Source organism: Panthera leo, chromosome A1, assembly GCF_018350215.1.
Source record: "Panthera leo isolate Ple1 chromosome A1, P.leo_Ple1_pat1.1, whole genome shotgun sequence".
Classification (NCBI taxonomy): Eukaryota; Metazoa; Chordata; class Mammalia; order Carnivora; family Felidae; genus Panthera; species Panthera leo.
The window spans coordinates 14,313,374-14,338,299 of record NC_056679.1 but is presented as its reverse complement, the minus strand read 5'-3'; the positions used below and the strand labels follow the sequence as shown (position 1 = coordinate 14,338,299).

The 24,926-nt window shown below is 39.0% G+C and overlaps 1 protein-coding gene across 8 annotated transcripts in view; it reads right to left on the bottom strand.

Annotated features, from left to right (window-relative positions):
• NBEA (neurobeachin) overlaps positions 1–24,926 on the bottom strand; it is a 683,574-nt gene that overhangs the window by 59,160 nt on the left and 599,488 nt on the right. For all 8 annotated transcript variants that reach the window (XM_042952224.1, XM_042952367.1, XM_042952503.1 and 5 more), the window contains 2 exons: positions 22,868–22,987; positions 4,392–4,544 (listed from right to left, as the gene is read on the bottom strand). In XM_042952224.1, the coding sequence (XP_042808158.1) occupies positions 4,392–4,544; positions 22,868–22,987 (273 nt within the window). The remainder of the gene's footprint in view (positions 1–4,391; positions 4,545–22,867; positions 22,988–24,926) is intronic.

The following is a 24,926-nucleotide window of genomic DNA, read 5'->3' as shown; positions in this document are numbered from 1 at the left end:
ACTACCCATCATATTAGATGAATGAAGCCTCGTGATTTTTTAAAATATTTATTTATTTTTGAGACAGTGCAAGAGACAGCGTGCAAGCAATGGAGGGGAAGACAGAGGGAGACACAGAATCGGAAGCAGGCTCCAGGCTCTAAGCTGTCAGCACAGAGCCCGATGTGGGGCTTGAACTCACGAACTGTGAGACCATGACCTGAGCCGAAGTCGGACACTTAACTGACTGAGCCACCCAGGCGCCCCAGAAGCCTCATGATTTTTATGCAAAGTTAGTCAAGAGTGTATGGTCTTATCCAGTTTATATCAATACTAATTACCTGATGGTTTCGTATCCATAATAATTCTCTTTCCCTGTATTCAAGACATTCTGTGTATGATGCTACCTTGAGGATTTGCTTTTAGAAGCACAGATGCCTTTTCTTTTTTCAGTTAGGCATATCATTAATAAAATTATTAATTCTGTAGGCATTTCACTAATGAGGAGCACAAAGGTTGTATCTGTAATGAGTCACTACTTAATGTTTTATTAAAATACATGTAAGATGTTTCAGCATCTAAAAAGCACGTGAAAAGACAGTCAACATCGTTAGTCACTAGAAAAATGGAAATTAAACCATAATGAGATTTTATTTCCCATCCACTAGAATGGTTATAATAAAAAACAGGCGATAACAAGTGTCGGTGAAGATGTGGAAGGACTGAAACAGGCACCCGTTGTTAGTGGGAACCTAAGATGGCACAGACCCTTTGCAAAATAGGTAAGTTCTTGGAAGTCAGACATAAATTTCCATGACTCAACAATCCTACTCTAGGTATACATCCCAAAGCAATGAAAACATGTGTCCACATAGAGACTGATACAGGAGTGTTCAGAGCAGCATTGCTTACAACAGCCCCAAAGTGGAAACAGCCCAAACGTTCAACTGATGAATGCATCAACAAAACCTGGAGTGCCGTTATGAAAAAGAGCCAAGTACTGACACGGGCTGCAACATGGATTAATCTCAAAAACTATGCCGAGTGAAAGAAGTCAAACACAAAAGAACACGTATTAATCAGTTCCATTTATATAAAATGTCCAGAAAAGGCAAACTTGTGGAGATAGAAAACAGATTAATGGTTGCCTAGGGCTGGAGGTGGGTATAGAGAGTGACTGAAAATAGGCACAGGATCCTTCTGGGATGATGGAGATGTTCTAAAATTAGATTGTGGGGATGGTCACACCACTCTGTAAATCTACTAAAAATCATTCAATTGTACACTGAAAGCAAATGCATTTTATGATAATGATTTAAAAAAAAACACTTATAAAGTATGTCTCCACATTTCACAGGTGAGAAATGGGAAGGCCATAGATGCTCATTTACCCAGGGCAATGAGGCTAGGAAACAGCAGAGCCCAGGTTCAAGAGCAGGAAATTATTAAACTCTAAGTCACACTCTTTCCAATATGGTATTCATTATTAGCACCCACATGAAAGGTTCTGTTTAATCAGTTGGGTGCGATCGTGTGAACAAGAGAAAAATCTGGTCCAACAATTTTTGGCTACTTTATTCGCCTGAATGGAGGATTCGTTCAATTTAACTAGTCTGGACATAACAGACCACATATTGAAATCATTGACATTATTACTCCTATATGATTCAATCATTCACCCAGCAAATATTTACTGAGCAACTACTTTGCGTCAGGCACAGCTCTGGGCTCCACAAGTGTATTGTGGAATGCTGTGGCTGAGAGCTACTGATATGTAGCAGTTTCTAGGGTTGAATTTGTGGATCCCGTATCCTTACACTGGCATTACTGGCAGCATTCAAGTATGTAAGGGTAGTATGGAAATGGATGGCCAATTCTAAAAATAAGTATAGATTTTAGAAATATAATGCATCATAGAAGTATAAATCCATCACATTCAAAATACAAACTGAAGAAATAATCTGTTATTCAAGGAGGTGCATGAAATAACCCCATGTATCTGGAAGTACCAATTTATAGGTTGAAAAGTGTCAGAAATCATATCTACAAATTACAAAATACATGATATTCCCTCAAAGGGGGAGACCAGATTGCAGATAATATATACAAAGAGTACTTTTAAACACAGGACTACCACATGAGCAACAGTTTTCTAAAATAAAATATATTAAAAGTAAAATATTTCTTTAAATTTTTTTTAAGTTTCTTTAGGAGAGAGAGAACGCAGGGAAGGGACAGAAAGAAAGGGAGAGGCAGAGAGAACCCCAAGCAGGCTCTGCACCAGCAGCACTGAGCCCAACGTAGGGTTCGAAGTCACGAACCGTGAGATCATGACCTGAGCTGAAATCAAGAGTTGGACACTTAACCGACAGAGCCACCCAGGCAGCCCAAAAGTAAAATATTTCTTTAAAAAATTTTTTTTAACGTTTTATTTTATTTTTGTGTGAGAGAGAGAGACAGAGTGCGAGTGGGGAAGGGGCAGAGAGACAGAGGAAGGCAGAATCTGAAGCAGGCTCCAGGCAGAGCCCCACATGGGGCTCAAACCCATGAACTGCGAGATCATGACCTAAGCTGAGGTTGGATACTTAACCGATTGAGCCACTCAGGTGCCCTGGTAAAATATTTCTTAAAGAAAGAAAATATATGCAGTGCCTGGGTGCCTTAGTCAGTTAAGTGTCTGACTTCGGCCTAGCTCATGATCTCACACAGTTCACGGGTTCGATCCCCACATCAGGCTCTGTGCTGACAGCTCAGAGCCTGGAACCTGCTTCAGATTCTGTGTCTCCCTCTCTCTCTGCCCCTCCCCTGCTCACACACCCTCTCTCTCTCAAAAATAAATAAACATTAAAAAAAGAAAAAAAGAAAAAAAGAAAATATAGCTCCAAATTGAGGGGATCATGTGACTGACAGTGAAGTCCACAAAAAAGAGAGAGAAAGAGAGACATACACATACAAAATCAGGGGTAGAGGCAGGAACCACATATAATCTGATCCTGTTTATGTGAAATGTCCAGAATAAGTAAATGTGTAGAGACAGAAAGTAGGTTAGTAGTGCATAGGGTTGGCTGGGGAAAATGGTGGAAGATACTGAAGGTCCTGGGTTTATTTATGGGGTGATAAAAATGTTCATAATTGATTGTGGTGATGTTTGCACAACTCTGTAAAAAAATTAAAATCCATTTATTTTTTTATGTTATGTGGGTGAACTGTACAGGAAGTGAATTCTATCTGCCTGACATATGTGAATTATGTGTCTTACTAAAAGAATGGACTAAGGAATATGTGAACTGCATTGCAAATGTGGACTTTATTTGGATTCTGATTCATATAAATAAGGTGTAAAAGCAAAATAAAATACATTTATAAGACAGTTGGAAAAAATTGGGAGTGAGTGAAACAGGGTTAAAAAAATATTTTGGGGGGGTGCCACCTGGGTGGCTCAGTCAGTTAAGCATCTGACTCTGGTTTCTGCTCAGGTCATGATCTCATGGTTTGTGAGTTCAAGCCCCGCATTGGGCTCTGCACTGACAGCACAGAGCCTGCTTGGGATTCTCTCTCTCCCTCTCTTGCTGCCCCTCCCCCGCTCATGCTGCCCCTGTCTCCCCCCAAAAATAAATAATAAATAAACTTAAAAATATTAAAAAGTATATACATATTTTGGGTCACTGGCTTTTTTAGTATAATTCCTCACTTTACCAAGAATAATAGTACACTAGGGAGGTTGTTTGGTAAAGTAGTTCATTTCCATATATCATAGCCACATTGAGATGAAAATCTCCTTAAATAATGGATAAAAATATACCAAAAGCTATAAAGTTCCCACATGCAAACATTCTATTTATACATTTTTTTCCTATTTACACATTTTCTATCTGAACAACCAGGTATCTGTCCTATAGATTTAAAAAAGTAATGATACTTTCAATCTATGAATGCTCACTAGATGTTCTCTTAAAGACAAGTATATTATATTTTAAGGTATGTTTCATAACTTATAATTTCCTGCATGCAAATATATTCTCAATGTAAATTATTTGCTTTTTAATATTTTAGGAGTCAAAAAGGAGTACAGATTTAGCCGGTAGACAAAAATAAGAAATGGCCATTTATTTCAAGCATTTTAGAATATCTTATATTAGTCAACAGATGCTCATCTGATTATCTTCTCCTAAGGGAGCAAATATAACTGAATTACCATTCCTTTATTAGTCTTCATGAAAGGAAAATCCACTCCACAATAAAGAACGATGTCAAAAGACAATAGTAAAATGCTTGCCTTTTCTTCCTTAAAATTTTAACCTTGTGTTTACAGACATTAAAAGACAATTTGCTAAATAGTTAGAAACAAAATAAAACGACAGAGTATTTTCACTTCTTGAGGACTGTTCAAGCAAAAACAAAATCTCTCTTACCATCCTGTTGATCCGTACAAAGTCTTCAGGTTTTTTTGCCCAAGGGGGAAGACCAACGTCATTTACCACAATTTCATCTTCTCTAACTCCAAGATTGTATCCATTACTGTTGACAAACATCTCTGGTAGGTAATAGAACTCTGGAATTAGTTCCTGCCAGGAAGAAAAATGTGACAAATTAAATCACTTTAAAAGTGAGTTGAATAAAACTATTATAACTTGTTAACTATAAACCGAATTAAATTCTTTCTGTAAATCCAATAGTTTATTATTTAATTCAATTCTGTATTTGATTTTCTTTAGCTGAGAGGAAGAGAAGGAAGAGAGGTGAAGAAAGGAGAAGAGCAATATTTTTCTTGAACATTTTATTTGATAATTTATGTTTATAAAACTTTCAATCTTATCTTGCTACAATTAGTTAAAAGGGTTACAGAATCAACAATAGTTCCTAGTAGTATTATTAAACAAATATGTAAAGCTATATCTATAAGTCTATGACGCTCAACAACCTTTTCTGAATATTATTAATACTCAAATTAAAAAAAAAGTTGTTGCCAATAATGGTTAAAAATCATGTAATATCTTCTACTTTTCTTTTTGATCACACTGTCAATTATACTACATATTTTTTTATAAAATGATTCATAGTTTTATTTTATAATTTGGCACAATGAATTACTTTTGTACCTATCGCTAAGCACAATGAAGAGATGATATACAACATGACAATAAGTTTTAAATGTTTAACACATGGCACCTGAATGGTAACTTCTTAATAAACTGGCTGCAAAGACATCTTGTGTTATTTGTATATAAAGATGGCGTGAACAACACGATTCAAGCAAACTCGTGTTTGCTGCACAATGTCTAATATGAGGTTTATGTTCCTTTAGAGTAAATCAGATATGGACATGAACTGTTTTTATGACCCTAGAAATGTTTTTTTGTTGTCAGTTTTTTAAGTAACTGGGAGAAAATGCAAACAAAACCAAAAAAACATAAACCACTGTAGTTTTTATGTACACCATCTGTATCATAAACAACAACAACAACAATCTTTTCAAATATCAAGATGAAGGTTAAATTAACCTTATATCGTGAAAAGCATAAGGACATTTATTTATGTAATATGATCTACACTGATAATGTAGTACCTGAAATTCAACTCTTCCTGTGGTCTTCTCTAGAGATTCATAGAAAAATTAAAAAAACAAAGAAACAAAAATCCCAAAACACCAGACGCTGATATCTTCAAATAAATCAAATTATTAACTTTCTAAGAACAGCATACACAAAAGCTTTCTCTTTATGGGTTCTCCTGCGGAAATCAACATTTGTCTATTATGGCCTAAGTAGGTGTTTATCTTAGTAATGCTCTGTGAGAATTTGATTATTATCCATTCTGATGATGATAAATGTGAGCTGTAAAAAACATAAAACATAATAAAGTTTGGGTACAGGGCACTGCGACAGGTACAAGGGAAGAAAAAAGTGAACAAGACATGGTTTTATTTCAAGTAATTTATAATCTGCTCTGTGGGGTAAATACACAAACAGATGGTTGTAATACACAATAATAACTGCTCGAGAGGAGTAGAAACCAAGTACAAGGAAGCACAGAGGAGAAGGCAGACAACGCAGGGCAAGTCAGGAGAGACTTCACTCGAGACCAGACAGTTGAATTTGGCTCTGGCTAAGATAAAGGGGAGGGGGTAGGGGACCATCAGGAAGTATAATCAAGAAGGGGTAAGGACTGAGTGTGGGTGGAGAATAGGACATATTGGGGGGGTAGGTGAAGATGGGGGAGGTGGGATGGTAAGAGTTATATGAAGCCAGATGATGAAGTTTTATGCCAAGCTAAGCTGTTTGGATCTTGTGTTATTGGGCAGATTTGTTTTGTAACAAGACATTGGTGGCAACATAAAGGATGGACTGCAGAGGACAGAGACTGGGCATCTGTGCATATGTGGAGAGAAGGGGAACCAGAAGCAGCAAGCAGAACAGGAGGGAAGGGGGAAGGGCAAGTGTGACTTGTGGTGACTGTGGGACTTCAGCAGGGAGGGTAACCTGTGACAGAGGTGAGGATGGGCCTGCAAAGAACAGAGGGAATTAGGTGGTTCACACTGCAAGACAGTCATTCATTAACAACAAACTACACAACTTCAAGGCCACAAGAAAGTGTGGGGAAGGAGAATTATGGTGAAATTAACATAAATTAATGTACATTTTCAGTGAACTGTATGTAAAAGGGGAAACTGAGAAGGGGCTGAAAAAAAAACTAACAGGTAAACAAACATCCTATTTGCAAATCGTGATACAGTTTAGTTAGTGGGTAACATAAGAGCTAAACACTGATTCAGAAATATTCTATCAGCAATGACTATAATCAGCTGATTTCTGGACTGGGTACACACTGATGGTGTATATTATATTGCTTTGAAGGAGCAATCTGGTAAAGGTGTGTGATTACTGATTAGAAGGTAGAAGCAAAGCGTCATTACCATTCTCATTGATCTGTATGCAACCAGAAGTGCATAATCATTATGATCTGATGTTTCTAAAATGCAAAGGTTGAAACTCTGTCCTCTATGCTGGTATTAGGAGGCGGAGTCTTTGGAAGGTAATTAGAATTAGATGTGGAGCCCTCAGGAATGGGAGTAGCGTCCTGAAAGGGGTCTTGAGGGAGCCTGTCTCTTGGCCACGTGAAGACACAGCAAGACAATGGCTGTCTGGGAACCAGGAAGCAGGTGCTCACCAGACACTGAACCTGACCATGTGGGCACCTTAGCTTTGGACCTCCAGCCTCTACAACTGTGAGAAATACACTTCTGTTCTTTATAAGTTCCCTAGCTTATGGTAAAAATATAGCTGTCGGAGCTGACCAAAACAATTATTAACTTCTCATTTCAATGCATTAAGATAAAACTTAACGATATTCTTTTGATCTTACTCTCGCAGTTTGGCAAAACACGGACAATTAGTAAAGGATGTAGAAAAAGTTAAGAATATGGCTGTTTGGGCATTACCCATTCTCTATCTGACATGGAACAGCAATAGCGTTCCAAAAGGGGGAAAGGAATGTAAGATCACGCAGTCGCTCTCTCTGCAGGGTGATTTATATGTACTAGACTCACATAAGTCAGGGATTTCCCTTACTGCCTTTCATCAGTTATTTGTGTTCATGTCTTATCTCCAGAACTAGACTATATAAGCTTCTTTGAGGACAGAGAGATATAGCCACATGGATAAAGCAACATAAATTTATTTTTTATTTAAACAGCCCAAAGAGTCTTAATTTATCTTCACCTGTCTTGGTGCTTCGTAATGTTTTCCAAATATATTATTTCCATTTTTCCCCCCTGTGGTTTAGGGTCACATAAACTGTCTGGTTATTATTAACCTATTTACCACTATAATACTATTTTCCTGAATGTCATTAAACTAGATTCACAAAGGCAACAAAGCCCAAGGATTTTATATTAATAACAGTTTGGGCAAAGCGGCTTTTCAAGCCTGATATTACAAGGTTTATATTTTGTTGATCCCTCGTAGCTCTTGGTGTTATACTTTATATGTAGCAGGTGCTCATTAAATATTAAGCTATTGATGAAGATATTAGGTAAAGTTATTTTAATATCACTAGAAATCTTCTGGGGAATATGCAGATGGTTGGAGGAATGCCTCAAGATTGGAAAGGAGCCAGTGAAGGACTTTATTAAATAAAAGAAGGATGAACCCCCAAAATAACATTTGTACCCTTTGAGGGGCAATGTTTGCAGCTTAGAAAACATGATCTTGCTTAGCTTAGTTATGTATAAGAGGTTTAGCAGCATAAAAGTGTTCACTTTAAAATACAGAAAAATTTCATTGTAAAGTTGCTGACAAAATTGTACCCCAAATACAGAAGTGGAAGAAACAAGACCTACTTCATTTTAATTTAAACTCTCTGGCATAAGAAGGGGCTTAAAAGCTGGCTGCCACCAAGGAGAAGCAGTGAAGCAGGGCCAAGAAAGTTCTGCCCTGATGGTTACACAGGAAGTCAGGAGGACGAGTTAAGTATTCCATCAGGAACATTCAGGGAAGGCAAGGCCAGTTATATGAAAAGGTAGCATTACTAGGGCCTTCCAGATGATCCTTCCAGACCATCCCTTCAAGAAGGCCGTGTCCTCCACTCCAGTCCCCATCTGAACCACCAGACTGTGATCACTAATTAGGGTGTTCACCGAGATGCTGGACTAAGCTGTTAGAAGCCTGATTTGAGGGTTTGAAGAGTGGAAGAAATGCTTTCAGATTTCGAATAGAGGGAACAGTCACAAACAGACACATTTTTAAGGCAGATATAAAGAAATCCCTGGAGCTCAGCTTAATTGCGAGGCCCCTAAAAGCTTCAAAAGACCAGAGCTATATGTGACTGAGCCTGAAGTCCTGAGCTGGGGAGGTTTGGGGATTTTTGTTTGTTTGTTTGTTTTTTTCCCGAAGGGGAAGGTAGAGAGTGAACTCACGAAGTCTAGGGAGAAGTTGCTAAAGCAGCAGAGTGAGTGTAAATGTTTATGTCTCCATTTAATTTTTAATTTTTAAAATTAAAAGACTAAAAAAAACCTTGTTTCAAATAGCATTTTTAAATGTAATGTTAGCATATAAATGCAGGACAATAGTATATAATTTATATTCACGTGTATATAATTTAGAAGGTTTGATTATTAAAAAAGAAAAACCCAAAGAATAAGAAGGGTTTCATCTCTGAGACTCAGCTGTTATATCCAAGAAGATGGCCATGATTGTATCTTGGCTTCAAGACAAGAAATCAGCTGAAATGTTACCTCTGGTCGTTCAATCTTAAAACAGCAGGCAGAATTTATTTGTACCATACTATATCTTGGTACTGCTGTAAGTGCTTTACATATATTTTCTTAATCTTGGCAAAATTTCATGAGATAGGTATTCCCATTCTTCCCACTTTTTAGACATGAAAACTGAGGCAAAGAGAAGGTAAGTAATTTGCTACTGATTACAGTGGAAATAGGTGGTGAAGCCAGAAATCAAAATCAAACACTTTAAATCCAGGGTCTCTGCTCATATATTCTCTATTTTGCCTTCTGAAGCAGCAACCCAGTCACTCTGTAGGGACTTCATTCTGTTTTGATTTTCTGCATAGCGATGCTGATTTTCTTTATATATATATATATATATATATATATGGCTCCTGTGTCCCACTATACTGGGACTCCCATGATGGTAGGAATCATTGTCCAGTTTTCTCTCTGGTTCACACCACTTAGTTGGTAGGAATGGTGCCTAGTACATAATAGATACTCAATACAAATGTGTGAGATAAGAAAATGAATCAATTATTGCTACATGTTTATCATCTCCTGAATTTCAGGCATGAAAGAGTGATAAAAACAGTATTGAAGGCCTGGTTTTCAGGCTGTGTTGGTTAATGCAGGGGTACTTAGGATGACCAGTTAGTTGAAGATAAGGGGGAAAAGGGGTGGGCAGGCAGTTTGGGGATTATCTTTTCTTCTAGCAAGGAAGTGTTACTTTATGTGCATCAGGATCAAGTAGACCTGAGTCTAAATCTGGACTTCCTGCTGGTTGGGTAAGTTTCTTAACCTTTTGGAAAAAAAAAATCAGTTTCTTCAATATGCAAAATTGTGATGATAATAGCAATTAACTCACAGGGTAGATGTGAGGATTAAATGGGGACAGTGTGTAAAACAATGCATTTAATAGCTTTATGCAAAATATATTATAGAGACTATTTATTCTATCAACTTTTTTTCCATGCAGATCAAAAATATTGCTGCTGAGTTTGCCCCAGTACCAAAGCACATACTGTAACCAGTAACAAAGCTGTCACTTTGGGTGTTTGTTTGAATGCATACCTATGTAGACAATTCAGATGACTAAAATGTTTTTATCAAACATACAATCTTGTATCTTACCTACTAGCCTAATCAGACATATTTTTATAAGTTATTTGCACTTCAGATTTTCGTTTTGTCTAAATGCACCATCAGATTGAACTGAACGGTATAAACCAAACTAGAACTTCTAATTTCTTAAAATTAGTTGCTTGTAGAACTTTTTCAAAGACCTCTCCATGTCCTCTGTGTCCTCTTTGGCATTTCCACTTTCCCATTCATCCCATAAAATGGTGGAGTCTACTTTTTCTCCCTTGGAATATGGGCAGGCACATTTCGACACACAGAATGTGAAAAAATGACACTGTAGGGCTTCTAGAGAACCCTAAGACCTCAGAGGCCCTGTAACTTCTGTTTTTAACCACTTAGAAGCTGACCATCACAGAAAGTAGTGTGGCCCCCTTGCTGGAGTGATCGTAGAAAGGGACAGACATGTGTGGACAGTCCGAGCTATTCCAGCAAGCTCAGATGGGCGACGGAATATGTGCGTGAAGCCACGATGGGTTCTGTGGCCCGGCCCTTTCCCTCCAGCTGTTGCCGTGGAGCACAGCGGTGAGCAATCCTTGCTGGGCCTTAACTCCAAATGCATAACTGTCAACAAATAAATACTTGCTGTGGTTTTAAAACGAAGTTTTGGGGTGCTTTGTTCCACAGTAATAGATAACGGAAACTGAAATTGATGCCTGGGAGTGGAGCGCGAAGTAATAAAAACTCAAACATGGCACTGGCATCAGGACCAGGAAGGAGACAGAGGCTGTGAAGGCCATGAGGACACTGGGTAGAGTCTGGAAGATCAATCAGCAAGCAGGAGAAAAGCAACCGGTGTTACGTGGTGGTGGAAAATTAACAAGACTGTTTCTTGCAATAATTTCAAAAATAAGAGAAAAAGTATCTAATGAACTTGTGCTCTGGTTTAGGAGATTTGCAGGCAGGATGCTGAAAGTGGCCACTGGCTTCTTTGACTGGTCTATGGATAAGGTATTCTGAGCTAAGGAAGAAACAGCTCAGTTTTAAAGCAATATTTAGGGGAGATATAAGGGCCTAGGACAATGTATTCTGCTGCCAAAAGATTCTCAAAATAAGAAACAGGTTCAGAACAAAGGTCCATTACAAAGTGCTGCAAATCAAATATGGCCAGAGGGGAAAGGGCGTGGCTGTATCCCACCTTATACCCGAGCTCAGCAAAATTCAAGGTGGTGGAGTGTAGACCAATTAATTCGGCTACACAGAGGGATTCTAAGAATCTTAAGGGCATTATTAAATAGCATCTTAACTCATGTGCAGAAGTAGAAAGGATCCTATCTCAAAATGAGTTTTGAGTGAAAGCTTTTTCCTAATAATGAACTATAATTTGATATATACCAAGTGCACAGAATTTTAAAGGAGGCTGAAGGTGACCTGGTCCCAACTTTCTATAATCATTTAGAGAAAGCCACTGAGCTGCAAACAAGGGCTATCTCTTATGGAAAAGAAAACTGATTCAGAGGGCGAAGCCAAGGCCCCAGAGGACCCATCCCCACAGTCTAGGAAACTGACCACACATGCCTGGCTGCAATCCCTACGAACCAGCCACTGCTATGTAACTCCCACATCCCCTCCTTTGGAACAGAGTCTGTTGAGGTTCACCTGTTTCTGACTCACCATCATATGCTGAGTGTACATGGGACAGAAAAGCTGTATTTCTAGTTTCCAGGTATCCTAATTAGGAATTTCTCCACCTTAGCTGTATCTGGACCTAATATAGACCATGAGATACGAGATTTTGAGCCTGATGTAGCTAACAAGCTGAGTATATTTTGCAGTTAGGAGGAATGTGAACTGTGATCGGAGAGAGGACCTTAGTAGACTGTTTGCAGAGATGGTCACAAAAATCCTTCTAACCACCATGTCTTCTTGTAATGTGACTTCACTACTTATCTCACCAGGAAGCAAAGTTCATTTGGGCTCGTCCTGTGACTTGTTTTGACCAACAGAATGCTATAGGGGTAACACTAAGTGACTTTTTTTTATTTTTAAGTTTATTTATTTATTTTGAAAGAGAGAAAGAGAAAAAGAGAGAGAGAGAGAGAAAGAGAGAGAGAGACAGTGCAAGTGGGGGAGGGGCAGAGAGAGGGGAGTGTAGAGAGAATCCCAAGCAGGCTCCATGCTGTCAGCACAGAACCCAATATGAGGCTTGAACTCAGGAACCATGAGATCATGACCTGACCTGAAATCAAGAGTTGGACGCTTAACTGACTGAGTCACCCAGGTGCCCAACACTATTGGAGTTTTAAGCCTAGGCATGAAGTAGCCTTGCAGTTCCCATTTTTTTCAACCTTTTGGTAGCAACCCCCATGGAAAAAAGTGTGATTTTCTTAGAAAGACTATGTAAAGAAAGAGGACCAGCCGGGCCCTAGCTGTTCCAGCCATTCTTGCTAAAGCAACAGATAAGTGAGTAAAGTCAGCTTGAATCCTCCAGACCCAGACAAGCCGCCCCTGTTGACCCCAGGTGAACCAGAGACAAGCTGTACATGACGAACCCTATTCTGACTGCAGAACTCTGGGGAAATAAAGGGTTGTAAGTTTTTTTTTTTAAGGCACCAAGGTTTGGGGTGTTTTGTTACACAGCAATAAATAATTAAAGTAAACCTTGATGGACCAATTATCCCAAACTAGTTAAAGCGGTTGGATGTGGTTATATGATCATATGCAGGAAAATCACGGCAGCCTGCTATCCAATGAATACACACTGCAAAGAACTGAATAGACCTCAGTGCTACTTCTGGCTTCCTCCTTCCCCACTGTGTGAACTTAGGCAGGCCACTTAATATCTCTGAACCTTCTCTACAAAACAAGAATCGTGATAGCTATTTCACAGGGATGTTTTGAAGACTGTGTCAAATAACTAACAAAGAAGCATGTTTAAAAACTATGGAGAACCATTCAAAAAGAATGAACTCTACTATTGTAACTTCTAAGTGTGCTCCTTCAGAGGTACTTTAGGCACTATCTTGCCTACTTCACATAAAGGCTCTTCTGTTTACTCTCGTCCCCTTGATAGGTTTCTGTTAATCAGCTTCTCTTTAAGGAAAGAGTCCAAGTAGCTTAAGATTTCCTAAATGAAAAACAGTACAGAAAGACACCAAATATTACTCAAGAAATGGCAAGATGAATATTATAACAGGCATTATGTGTCTGTAAATGTGATTTCTGGTTTATTTTAACAGCTATACTAAAGCCCCGTGGTACAGTTAATAGTGTTATATGCATTCTGTCAATAATAAGAAAATATCCTCAAACACAATTTCTAATTTACAAGCTTATGACAAGTTCAAGCTGCTGAGAAATTGGACTTGAAAGTATGTCTTAGAGTGATAGAAGACCACTATTAACACTATCATAATTGTATACCTATTGCATCAAATCTGACATTTCAGTTTAATATATTTTGCTGAGAGAGCATACCATTATATGGCTTCCTAGAGAAATCAAATCCAACCCAGACGTTTTCACTTTTCTAATATAATTCACTGCAAGGTTTTAAAGCTGCCATCTCTTTTTTCCCTTTTTTTCAAAAGATTGATGCCCTGGCATCCGTTAATTCCACAAGAGCTCATAATGGGTCAATGAGTCAGTGGTGAGCACCTCCATTAACTGTATTAATTTACACTATGTCACCTTAATGACATTTTGTCACAGCTACCTTTTCTGACATCTACATAGCTATTCAAAAGTAATATAACAACTTTTGAAGGCATTAAGGAATCTTAGTGTAAGAACTCCAGTAAGTTGAATGTCATTGTTACCAAGACTACTATAGAAAAGGGAAATAAAATAAATAAATAAAAAACTAACTAGTCTGACTTAACTCAGGGGAACTGGCTCCTGAAAGGTCACTTCACCAACACTCCATCTCTGCCCAGCTTGTATTCATTATCACAGGAAGAGAATGATCTTAATAAAGAGGGACAGACTAAAGCCATCTACTCTATTCTAGTTCTTTCTTAAACGATTATCTAAGTAAATACAGCAGACATACTTTTCTTCACAAATGGAACTGCAGTTCCTTAAATTTATACCCAATGCTTTATTTAACAGCTTGGGGATAAGAAATCAAAAGCTTAGGTTTTTAACACCCAGTTAGAAAAGCTATTATTGCTCTTGGTAACATATTCTTCCCTGCTAAATGAAGTATTATTTTAGAGGGAAAAAAATACTGTGCGCTTTGATCAGTGTATCTAAACATGAATGTAGAAAACCTCAAGTTACTACCAGTATTACCAAAAAACTTCTCTAACTTTTCCTTGATGAGGACCCTCAAACTCTGACAGCTATAAATGGAAAGACTGATACATTTGGACACACACACACACACACACACACACACTTGAAATACAGCACAACAAAAAGACTGAGAAAACATACTTGTAATGCAGCTTGGTGCAATTTCAAAGATCTTTTTCAAATCAATAAGAAAAAGACATATGACCCAACTGAAAAATGGGAAAAGACTGGAGTAAGTTTACAGGTCAATAAATATATGCAAAATCCTCAGTTTCACTCATAATTAATGACATGCAAGCCCAAACAAAGACAACTCCATTTTCACTCACCGGATTAGCAAAAATTACACCATTTATTAAAATAGTGATGAGGGGGGCTGTGGGGAAGGAGGCATCCTCACACACTGCTCTAGGGAGTGAATTACCATCTTTGTGAATAATGCTTTGGCAATATCTTTCAAAATTAAAAATGTGTACAGCCATTTAGCCATTAATAGAAATTATCCTTTACATATATACCCAAAGTTCATCCAGATGACTTTGCAAGGGTGTTTACTACAGCCTTGTGTTTAACAGTAACAATCAGAGAGAAAGACAAGCTATCTATAAACAGGAGATTGTCAAAATAAATTATTGTGTATGTGCACAATGTGCAGCCTTTAAAAAGAAAGGATCTATATGGAAAGATATTCAGGGTACACTTATCATAAAATATGAAAGGGAATGGAAGGTGGGAAAATCCATGCAATGTCAACCTGGGGAAATGAGCTTGTTCTGAACTAATTAAGTCCAGGGTTGGGGGAATAGGTCCTGTTTGTATTCAGCACAGCTGCTTGAGGATAAAAAAAGAGAAAAACCTCCCCAGATAGTGATGGCCACTATCATTGGTGATGTGAGCCCCAGGAACCAAAGGAACACAATGGTAACAAAATGTATGCATTTCTTAAAAGTTCTACAACAGGAATATGCCGGGAGAAATCCTAGCAGTTTTAAGCGGGAAAAGCCTGGTATGAACATTGGTCATCAGAGACTGACCTGTAACTTGGTGAGATATTTTTGGTGATAAGAAGCATCAATAAAGTTCTCAGGATAGAAAATAAGTCTAAAACTATGTAAATTAGAGTGATTAACTGATCTGTGAGTAGGTTTGTAAGGGTAGATCTTTGAATTAGGCTGAAAAGCCAATTTTCTTTTTTGTGATGATGTCTAATAAGAGTGAGCAGGCATTTTCACGTGAAAAAATCTGATACAATGTGGATACAGCTCCGAATTATCTTTGATAGCAATAAACAAAATGTATGGATTAGCTACACACTTGTTAGATCCATTTTGTTTGTTTTCCACTTTTGAAAAGAACTGAGCAAAGTTGTACTCATCCAGTTTTCTTACAGTTCCACAAGGTTGTAATTGCCTTGTTAAAAATGTTTGCAATAGATAAGCAAAAATATGGTTCCGGAAGATGGCGGCGTAGGAGGACGCGGGGCTCACAGCGCGTCCTGCCGATCACTTAGATTCCACCTACACCTGCCTAAAGAACCCAGAAAACCGCCAGAGGATTAGCAGAAGGGAGTCTCCGGAGTCAAGCGCAGACTAGAGGCCCACGGAAGAGGGTAGGAAGGGCGGCGAGGCGGTGCGCGCTCCACGGACTGGCGGGAGGGAGCCGGGGCGGAGGGGCGGCTCGCCGGCCAAGCAGAGCCCCCGAGTCTGGCTGGCAAAAGCGGAGGGGCCGGACGGACTGTGTTCCCACAGCAAGCGCGACTTAGCGTCTGGGAGGTCATAAGTTAACAGCTCTGCTCGGAAAGCGGGAAGGCTGGAGGACAAAGGGAGGGAGAGCTGCTGAGCCCCCGGACGGCAGAGCTCAGCTTGGCGGGGAACAAAGGCGCCAGCGCCATCTCCCCCGCCCATCCCCCAGCCAAAATCCCAAAGGGAACCAGTTCCTGCCAGGGAACTTGCTCGCTCCGCGCAAACACCCAACTCTGTGCTTCTGCGGAGCCAAACCTCCGGCAGCGGATCTGACTCCCTCCCGCTGCCACAGGGCTCCTCCTGAAGCGGATCACCTAAGGAGAAGCGAGCTAAGCCTGCCCCTCCAGCCCCCGAGCACCTTGCCTACCCACCCCAGCTAATACGCCAGATCCCCAGCAACACAAGCCTGGCAGTGTGCAAGTAGCCCAGACGGGACACGCCACTCCACAGTGAATCCCGCCCCTAGGAGAGGGAAGAGAAGGCACACACCAGTCTGACTGTGGCCCCAGCAGTGGGCTGGGGGCAGACATCGGGTCGGACTGCGGCCCCGCCCACTAACTCCAGTTATACACCACAGCACAGGGGAAGTGCACTGCAGGTCCTCACCAAGCCAGGGACTCTCCAAAATGACCAAACGGAAGAATTCCCCTCAGAAGAATCTCCAGGAAATAACAACAGCTAATGAACTGATCAAAAAGGATTTAAATAATATAACAGAAAGTGAATTTAGAATAATAGTCATAAAATTAATCGCTGGGCTTGAAAACAGTATACAGGACAGCAGAGAATCTCTTGCCACAAAGATCGAGGGACTAAGGAACAGTCACGAGGAGTTGAAAAACGCTTTAAACGAAATGCAAAACAAAATGGAAACCACGATGGCTCGGCTTGAAGAGGCAGAGGAGAGAATAGGTGAACTAGAAGATAAAGTTATGGAGAAAGAGGAAGCTGAAAGAAAGAGAGATAAAAAAATCCAGGAGTATGAGGGGAAAATTAGAGAACTAAGTGATACACTAAAAAAAAATAATATACGCATAATTGGTATCCCAGAGGAGGAAGAGAGAGGGAAGGGTGCTGAAGGGGTACTTGAACAAATTATAGCTGAGAACTTCCCTGAACTGGGGAAGGAAAAAGGCATTGAAATCCAAGAGGCACAGAGAACTCCCTTCAGACGTAACTTGAATCGATCTTCTGCATGACATATCATAGTGAAACTGGCAAAATACAAGGATAAAGAGAAAATTCTGAAAGCAGCAAGGGATAAACGTGCCCTCACATATAAAGGGAGACCTATAAGACTCGTGACTGATCTCTCCTTTGAAACTTGGCAGGCCAGAGATGCTTGGCACGATATCTACAGTGTGCTAAACAGAAAAAATATGCAGCCGAGAATCCTTTATCCAGCAAGTCTGTCATTTAGAATAGAAGGAGAGATAAAGGTCTTCCCAAACAAACAAAAACTGAAGGAATTTGTCACCACGAAACCAGCCCTACAAGAGATCCTAAGGGGGATCCTGTGAGACAAAGTACCAGAGACATCACTACAAGCATAAAACATACAGACATCACAATGACTCTAAACCCATATCTTTCTATAATAACACTGAATGTAAATGGATTAAATGCGCCAACTAAAAGACATAGGGTATCAGAATGGATAAAAAAACAAGACCCATCTATTTGCTGTCTACAAGAGACTCATTTTAGATCTGAGGACACCTTTAGATTGAGAGTGAGGGGATGGAGAACTATTTATCATGCTCCTGGAAGCCAAAAGAAAGCTGGAGTAGCCATACTTATATCAGACAAACTAGACTTTAAATTAAAGGCTGTAACAAGAGATGAAGAAGGGCATTATATAATAATCACAGGGTCTATCCACCAGGAAGAGCTAACTATTATAAATGTCTATGCGCCAAATACCCGAGCCCCCAGATATATAAAACAATTACTCATAAACATAAGCAACCTTATTGATAAGAATGTGGTCATTGCAGGGGACTTTAACACCCCACTTACAGAAATGGATAGATCATCTAGACACACAGTCAATAAAGAAACAAGGGCCCTGAATGATACATTGGATCAGATGGACTTGACAGATATATTTAGAACTCTGCATCCCAAAGCAACAGAATATACTTTCTTCTCGAGTGCACATGGAACATTCTCCAAGATAGATCATATACTGGGTCACAAAACAGCCCTTCATAAGTTTACAAGAATTGAAATTATACCATGCATACTTTCAGACCACAATGCTATGAAGCTTGAAATCAACCACAGGAAAAAGTCTGGAAAACCTCCAAAAGCATGGAGGTTAAAGAACACCCTACTAACGAATGAGTGGGTCAACCAGGCAATTAGAGAAGAAATTAAAATATATATGGAAACAAACGAAAATGAAAATACAACAATCCAAACGCTTTGGGATGCAGCGAAGGCAGTCCTGAGAGGAAAATACATTGCAATCCAGGCCTATCTCAAGAAACAAGAAAAATCCCAAATACAAGATCTAACAGCACACCTAAAGGAAATAGAAGCAGAACAGCAAAGGCAGCCTAAACCCAGCAGAAGAAGAGAAATAATAAAGATCAGAGCAGAAATAAATAATATAGAATCTAAAAAAACTGTAGAGCAGATCAACGAAACCAAGAGTTGGTTTTTTGAAAAAATAAACAAAATTGACAAACCTCTAGCCAGGCTTCTCAAAAAGAAAAGGGAGATGACCCAAATAGATAAAATCATGAATGAAAATGGAATTATTACAACCAATCCCTCAGAGATACAAACAATTATCAGGGAATACTATGAAAAATTATATGCCAGCAAATTGGACAACATGGAAGAAATGGACAAATTTCTAAACACCCACACTCTTCCAAAACTCAATCAGGAGGAAATAGAAAGCTTGAACAGACCCATAACCAGCGAAGAAATTGAATCGGTTATCAAAAATCTCCCAACAAATAAGAGTCCAGGACCAGATGGCTTCCCAGGGGAGTTCTACCAGACATTTAAAGCAGAGATAATACCTATCCTTCTCAAGCTATTCCAAGAAATAGAAAGGGAAGGAAAACTTCCAGACTCATTCTATGAAGCCAGTATTACTTTGATTCCTAAACCAGACAGAGACCCAGTAAAAAAAGAGAACTACAGGCCAATATCCCTGATGAATATGGATGCAAAAATTCTTAATAAGATACTAGCAAATCGAATTCAACAGCATATAAAAAGAATTATTCACCATGATCAAGTGGGATTCATTCCTGGGATGCAGGGCTGGTTCAACATTTGCAAATCGATCAACGTGATACACCACATTAACAAAAAAAAAGAGAAGAACCATATGATCCTGTCAATTGATGCAGAAAAGGCCTTTGACAAAATCCAGCACCCTTTCTTAATAAAAACCCTTGAGAAAGTCGGGATAGAAGGAACATACTTAAAGATCATAAAGGCCATTTATGAAAAGCCCACAGCTAACATCATCCTCAACGGGGAAAAACTGAGAGCTTTTTCCCTGAGATCAGGAACACGACAGGGATGCCCACTGTCACCGCTGTTGTTTAATATAGTGCTGGAAGTTCTAGCATCAGCAATCAGACAACAAAAGGAAATCAAAGGCATCAAAATTGGCAAAGATGAAGTCAAGCTTTCGCTTTTTGCAGATGACATGATATTATACATGGAAAATCCGATAGACTCCACCAAAAGTCTGCTAGAACTGATACATGAATTCAGCAAAGTTGCAGGATACAAAATCAATGTGCAGAAATCAGTTGCATTCTTATACACTAACAATGAAGCAACAGAAAGACAAATGAAGAAACTGATCCCATTCACAATTGCACCAAGAAGCATAAAATACCTAGGAATAAATCTAACCAAAGATGTAAAAGATCTGTATGCTGAAAACTATAGAAAGCTTATGCAGGTAATTGAAGAAGATATAAAGAAATGGAAAGACATTCCCTGCTCATGGATTGGAAGAATAAATATTGTCAAAATGTCAATACTACCCAAAGCTATCTACACATTCAATGCAATCCCAATCAAAATTGCACCAGCATTCTTCTCGAAATTAGAACAAGCAATCCTAAAATTCATATGGAACCACAAAAGGCCCCGAATAGCCAAAGTAATTTTGAAGAAGAAGACCAAAGCAGGAGGCATCACAATCCCAGACTTTAGCCTCTACTACAAAGCTGTCATCATCAAGACAGCATGGTATTGGCATAAAAACAGACACATAGACCAATGGAATAGAATAGAAACCCCAGAACTAGACCCACAAACGTATGGCCAACTCATCTTTGACAAAGCAGGAAAGAACATCCAATGGAAAAAAGACAGTCTCTTTAACAAATGGTGCTGGGAGAACTGGACAGCAACATGCAGAAGGTTGAAACTAGACCACTTTCTCACACCATTCACAAAAATAAACTCAAAATGGATAAAGGACCTGAATGTGAGACAGGAAACCATCAAAACCTTAGAGGAGAAAGCAGGAAAAGACCTCTCTGACCTCAGCCGTAGCAATCTCTTACTCGGCACATCCCCAAAGGCAAGGGAATTAAAAGCAAAAGTGAATTACTGGGACCTTATGAAGATAAAAAGCTTCTGCAGAGCAAAGGAAACAACCAACAAAACTAAAAGGCAACCAACGGAATGGGAAAAGATATTTGCAAATGACACATCGGACAAAGGGCTAGTATCCAAAATCTATACAGAGCTCATCAAACTCCACACCCGAAAAACAAATAACCCAGTGAAGAAATGGGCAGAAAACATGAATAGACACTTCTCTAAAGAAGACATCCAGATGGCCAACAGGCACATGAAAAGATGTTCAACGTCGCTCCTCATCAGGGAAATACAAATCAAAACCACACTCAGATACCACCTCACGCCAGTCAGAGTGGCCAAAATGAAGAAATCAGGAGACTATAGATGCTGGAGAGGATGTGGAGAAACAGGAACCCTCTTGCACTGTTGGTGGGAATGCAAATTGGTGCAGCCGCTCTGGAAAGCAGTGTGGAGGTTCCTCAGAAAATTAAAAATAGACCTACCCTATGACCCAGCAATAGCACTGCTAGGAATTTACCCAAGGGATACAGGAGTACTGATGCATAGGGGCACCTGTACCCCAATGTTTATAGCGGCACTCTCAACAATAGCCAAATTATGGAAAGAGCCTAAATGTCCATCAAGTGATGAATGGATAAAGAAATTGTGGTTTATATACACAATGGAATACTACGTGGCAATGAGAAAAAATGAAATATGGCCTTTTGTAGCAACATGGATGGAACTGGAGAGTGTGATGCTAAGTGAAATAAGCCATACAGAGAAAGACAGATACCATATGGTTTCACTCTTATGTGGATCCTGAGAAACATAACAGAAACCCATGGGGGAGGGGAAGGAAAAAAAAAAAAAAAGAGGTTAGAGTGGGAGAGAGCCAAAGCATAAGAGACTGTTAAAAACTGAGAACTAACTGAGGGTTGATGGGGGGTGGGAGGGAGGGCAGGGTGGGTGATGGGTATTGAGGAGGGCACCTTTTGGGATGAGCACTGGGTGTTGTATGGAAACCAATTTGACAGTAAATTTCATATATTAAAAAATAAAAAAAAAAAAAAGAAGAGATAAGCAAAAATATGAAAATTTTGACTTTAGTTCACTGCCTTTTGTTGGATTAAGACCTTAAGTGTAATAATACCATAATATTTTTTTTATCTAACAATATGAGTGGCAGTGATGGGGAAAAATCTGCCTTGAAGAAAGAGGGCTTAGGATAAGAAACACATATACCTATGCAATAACCTGATCATATCTCATTATCAGAGAAAAAAATGAGAGAACAAATGTATTTTATTGTTTTGAATATAACCTTTTTCTTTTCTTAAACAAAGCCTATGTAAATGAATAACAAATCTTTGTGTTTAACAATAGTTAAGTAGTACCAACTGTAAAATTACTCTGCTCCTTGGCTGTTCCTCAGTATCGTGTGTGTGTTGGTTTAATCTAATGTGTATTGTTGCATAGTATCCCCAGGCACAGTCAAGTAAAAGCTAAGGCTGTACAGAAAAGCCTGCATTTTAAATGGGTCTTGTCATTAATGCTTTATTAATTGCCCCAGGCTACATAAACCCAAAGCTGGGCAAGCTATAACAATATGACACATTAAGGTCAAATCCAATTCCTGCTGTGTTTTATGGAATGGGCCAAATATTGAGTTAACAGCAGGAAAAGCAATTTATGGCCTTTTCTTTCCATCTCCAGATTATTTGATCTAAATTAGATAGGAATTTTTTGACATAACGAAAATACCTTAACTGAATAACATAAATGAATTCTGAATCATTTTCTGTGATGCTCATGATTATTTCCTCTCGTTTCCTTTTAGGTTAGATGTGCCACATGATTTTAAAGTACGATGGAAGAAAACTGTAGTATAAAATGTCTTATATAGCCAATTAAATTAAAAAATCAAGATTTCAGCACTTTTGAAATTAAATTAGTATCAACAAATAAAAGAGCCTACCTTTACATCAGAAGTATCTCTCTGACTGGTTCTCCATGACCTTGCAACCGATGAGAAGGTTCGATCTGGATGGTCAAATTTTCCATCATTTGCATTGAGGAAGAAGGTTGTGAAAGGTTCCTGAGCAAAAAGAAGAATCAGGAATTTGACCCTTCTGAACACAAATGGCCTTGTTCCACCCGAAATAAAATATGACTGTCTTTGAAACCCTCACGAGGTCGGAACAGTGCAGGGACCTGGAAAGATGCCTACATCCAGGAGTCAGGAGGTACCTGTCTGGGCCTGACTGGGCTGCTGAGGCACTTGTCACAAAATGTCGGTCCATTTTGCTTCTTGGGCTTCAGTCTTCTGACCCATAAGATGATGGAATACTAGTGCTCTATGATTTAATGATGAATGACTTTGCATTATTATTAGTTTATAACTCTGAATTTCTTTCTAATAACTAAGGCCATACATAATAAGAAAACCACTCCGGCACTGTTCACTGCACTGTGGAATTGGGTAGGGAATGGCCACCTTAGATTACCTATGAAAGTCCACTAAAGTACTTGTACAGTATTACGGTCTGATGATCTTTTTTAAAATGCAAAGTTCTGCTTAAAACCCTTCAATGGCTTAGGAGAAAGTCTAAAACTATTCAGTTTGTCTTAAAAGGTCCTGAATGATCTGGAAACTTATCTGTCCTCTTCCCTTCTTCACATTCTAAGGTTATGCCACATTGCTCTCACTTCCTGTCCCTTGTAGGTGATGTTTGCTCTGCCTGGTACCAATTTATTCCTTTCCCTCACCATCCTTACTTGACTAAGTTCTTTCTATCCTTTATGTCTCAGCCAAGATGTCATTTTCTCCCGACTTTCCTTGATTTGCCAAGCTCTCCAGTATGAAAATACAGGTTGTATGAATATAGGTTGTATGAAAATATACAACCTATATTTTCTAAATACATCACTGGAACACTTGTCACACTATTTTGTAAGTGATTTGTAACTTGTCTATCACCCCCTTCCCCACATGAACAGATTCCGTATCTGTCATGTTCACTGTTTTATCTCCAACACTTAGAACAATTCCTGGTACATAGAAGTTGCTCAATGTATAACCTGGCAAAGAAATGAATGAAATAAAGTTAAGTGCAAATAAGACTAGATAAACTCGAGTCCTTTTGGTATTGTGTCATTATTACCTCACAAAAACACAGTGTCTGCCACCCAGTACATGTTCCCATGGCAGAAAACCTAGGGATAACTATCACACAGTCCTAATCATTTAATTGTAATGTTTTTTGTGTGTAGTTTTTGTGTTGGGAGAAAGACATTATTTCTGATGTCATTAAATTTGTTTCTGAAATTTATTTTTTTTATTTTATCTTAATGTTTATTTGTTTTTGAGAGACAGAGGGAGACAGAGCATGAGCATGGGAGGGGCAGAGAGAGAGGGAGACACAGAATCCGAAGCAGGCTCCAGGCTCTGAGCTGTCAGCACAGAGCCTGACGTGGGGCCCGAACCCACGAACCGTGAGATCATGACCTGAGCCGAAGTCAGACGCTTAACCGACTGAGCCACCCAGGCACCCATTTCTGAATTTTAAAAGATTAAATCACATTCATTCTTACCAAGGCTTTCTTAGTTTTAACTACAGGTATAACACAGATAAATATACATTTCTTTTTCTGTGGTTTGATTCTTTCTTAAGTCTAGGAGGAATGACATATCACCCCTAGGTTTAATAATGCTAAGAAACCTCCACAACATTTTCCTAAACGGTTATTTTTCTTTAACATATAATCCCTCTTAATTCTTGTATGTCTACAAAGCATGACTTTGCCCCTTTGAACGTCTCTTGTTGCCGTTAGCTGTAAGGCAACAGCTACAAACACTCATTGTCCTCAGTCTCCTCCTGAAATTTAGTGTGGCTAGATGTCATCAGTGTTATAAGCTTGTAACATATCAGCAATATTTTATGTTCAGTATTGGATGATAGAAAAGTATGATCAAAGATATTGGAAGAAGAATGATATAACACTAAACAGAGGAAGGTATTACTGATTCACCTGTA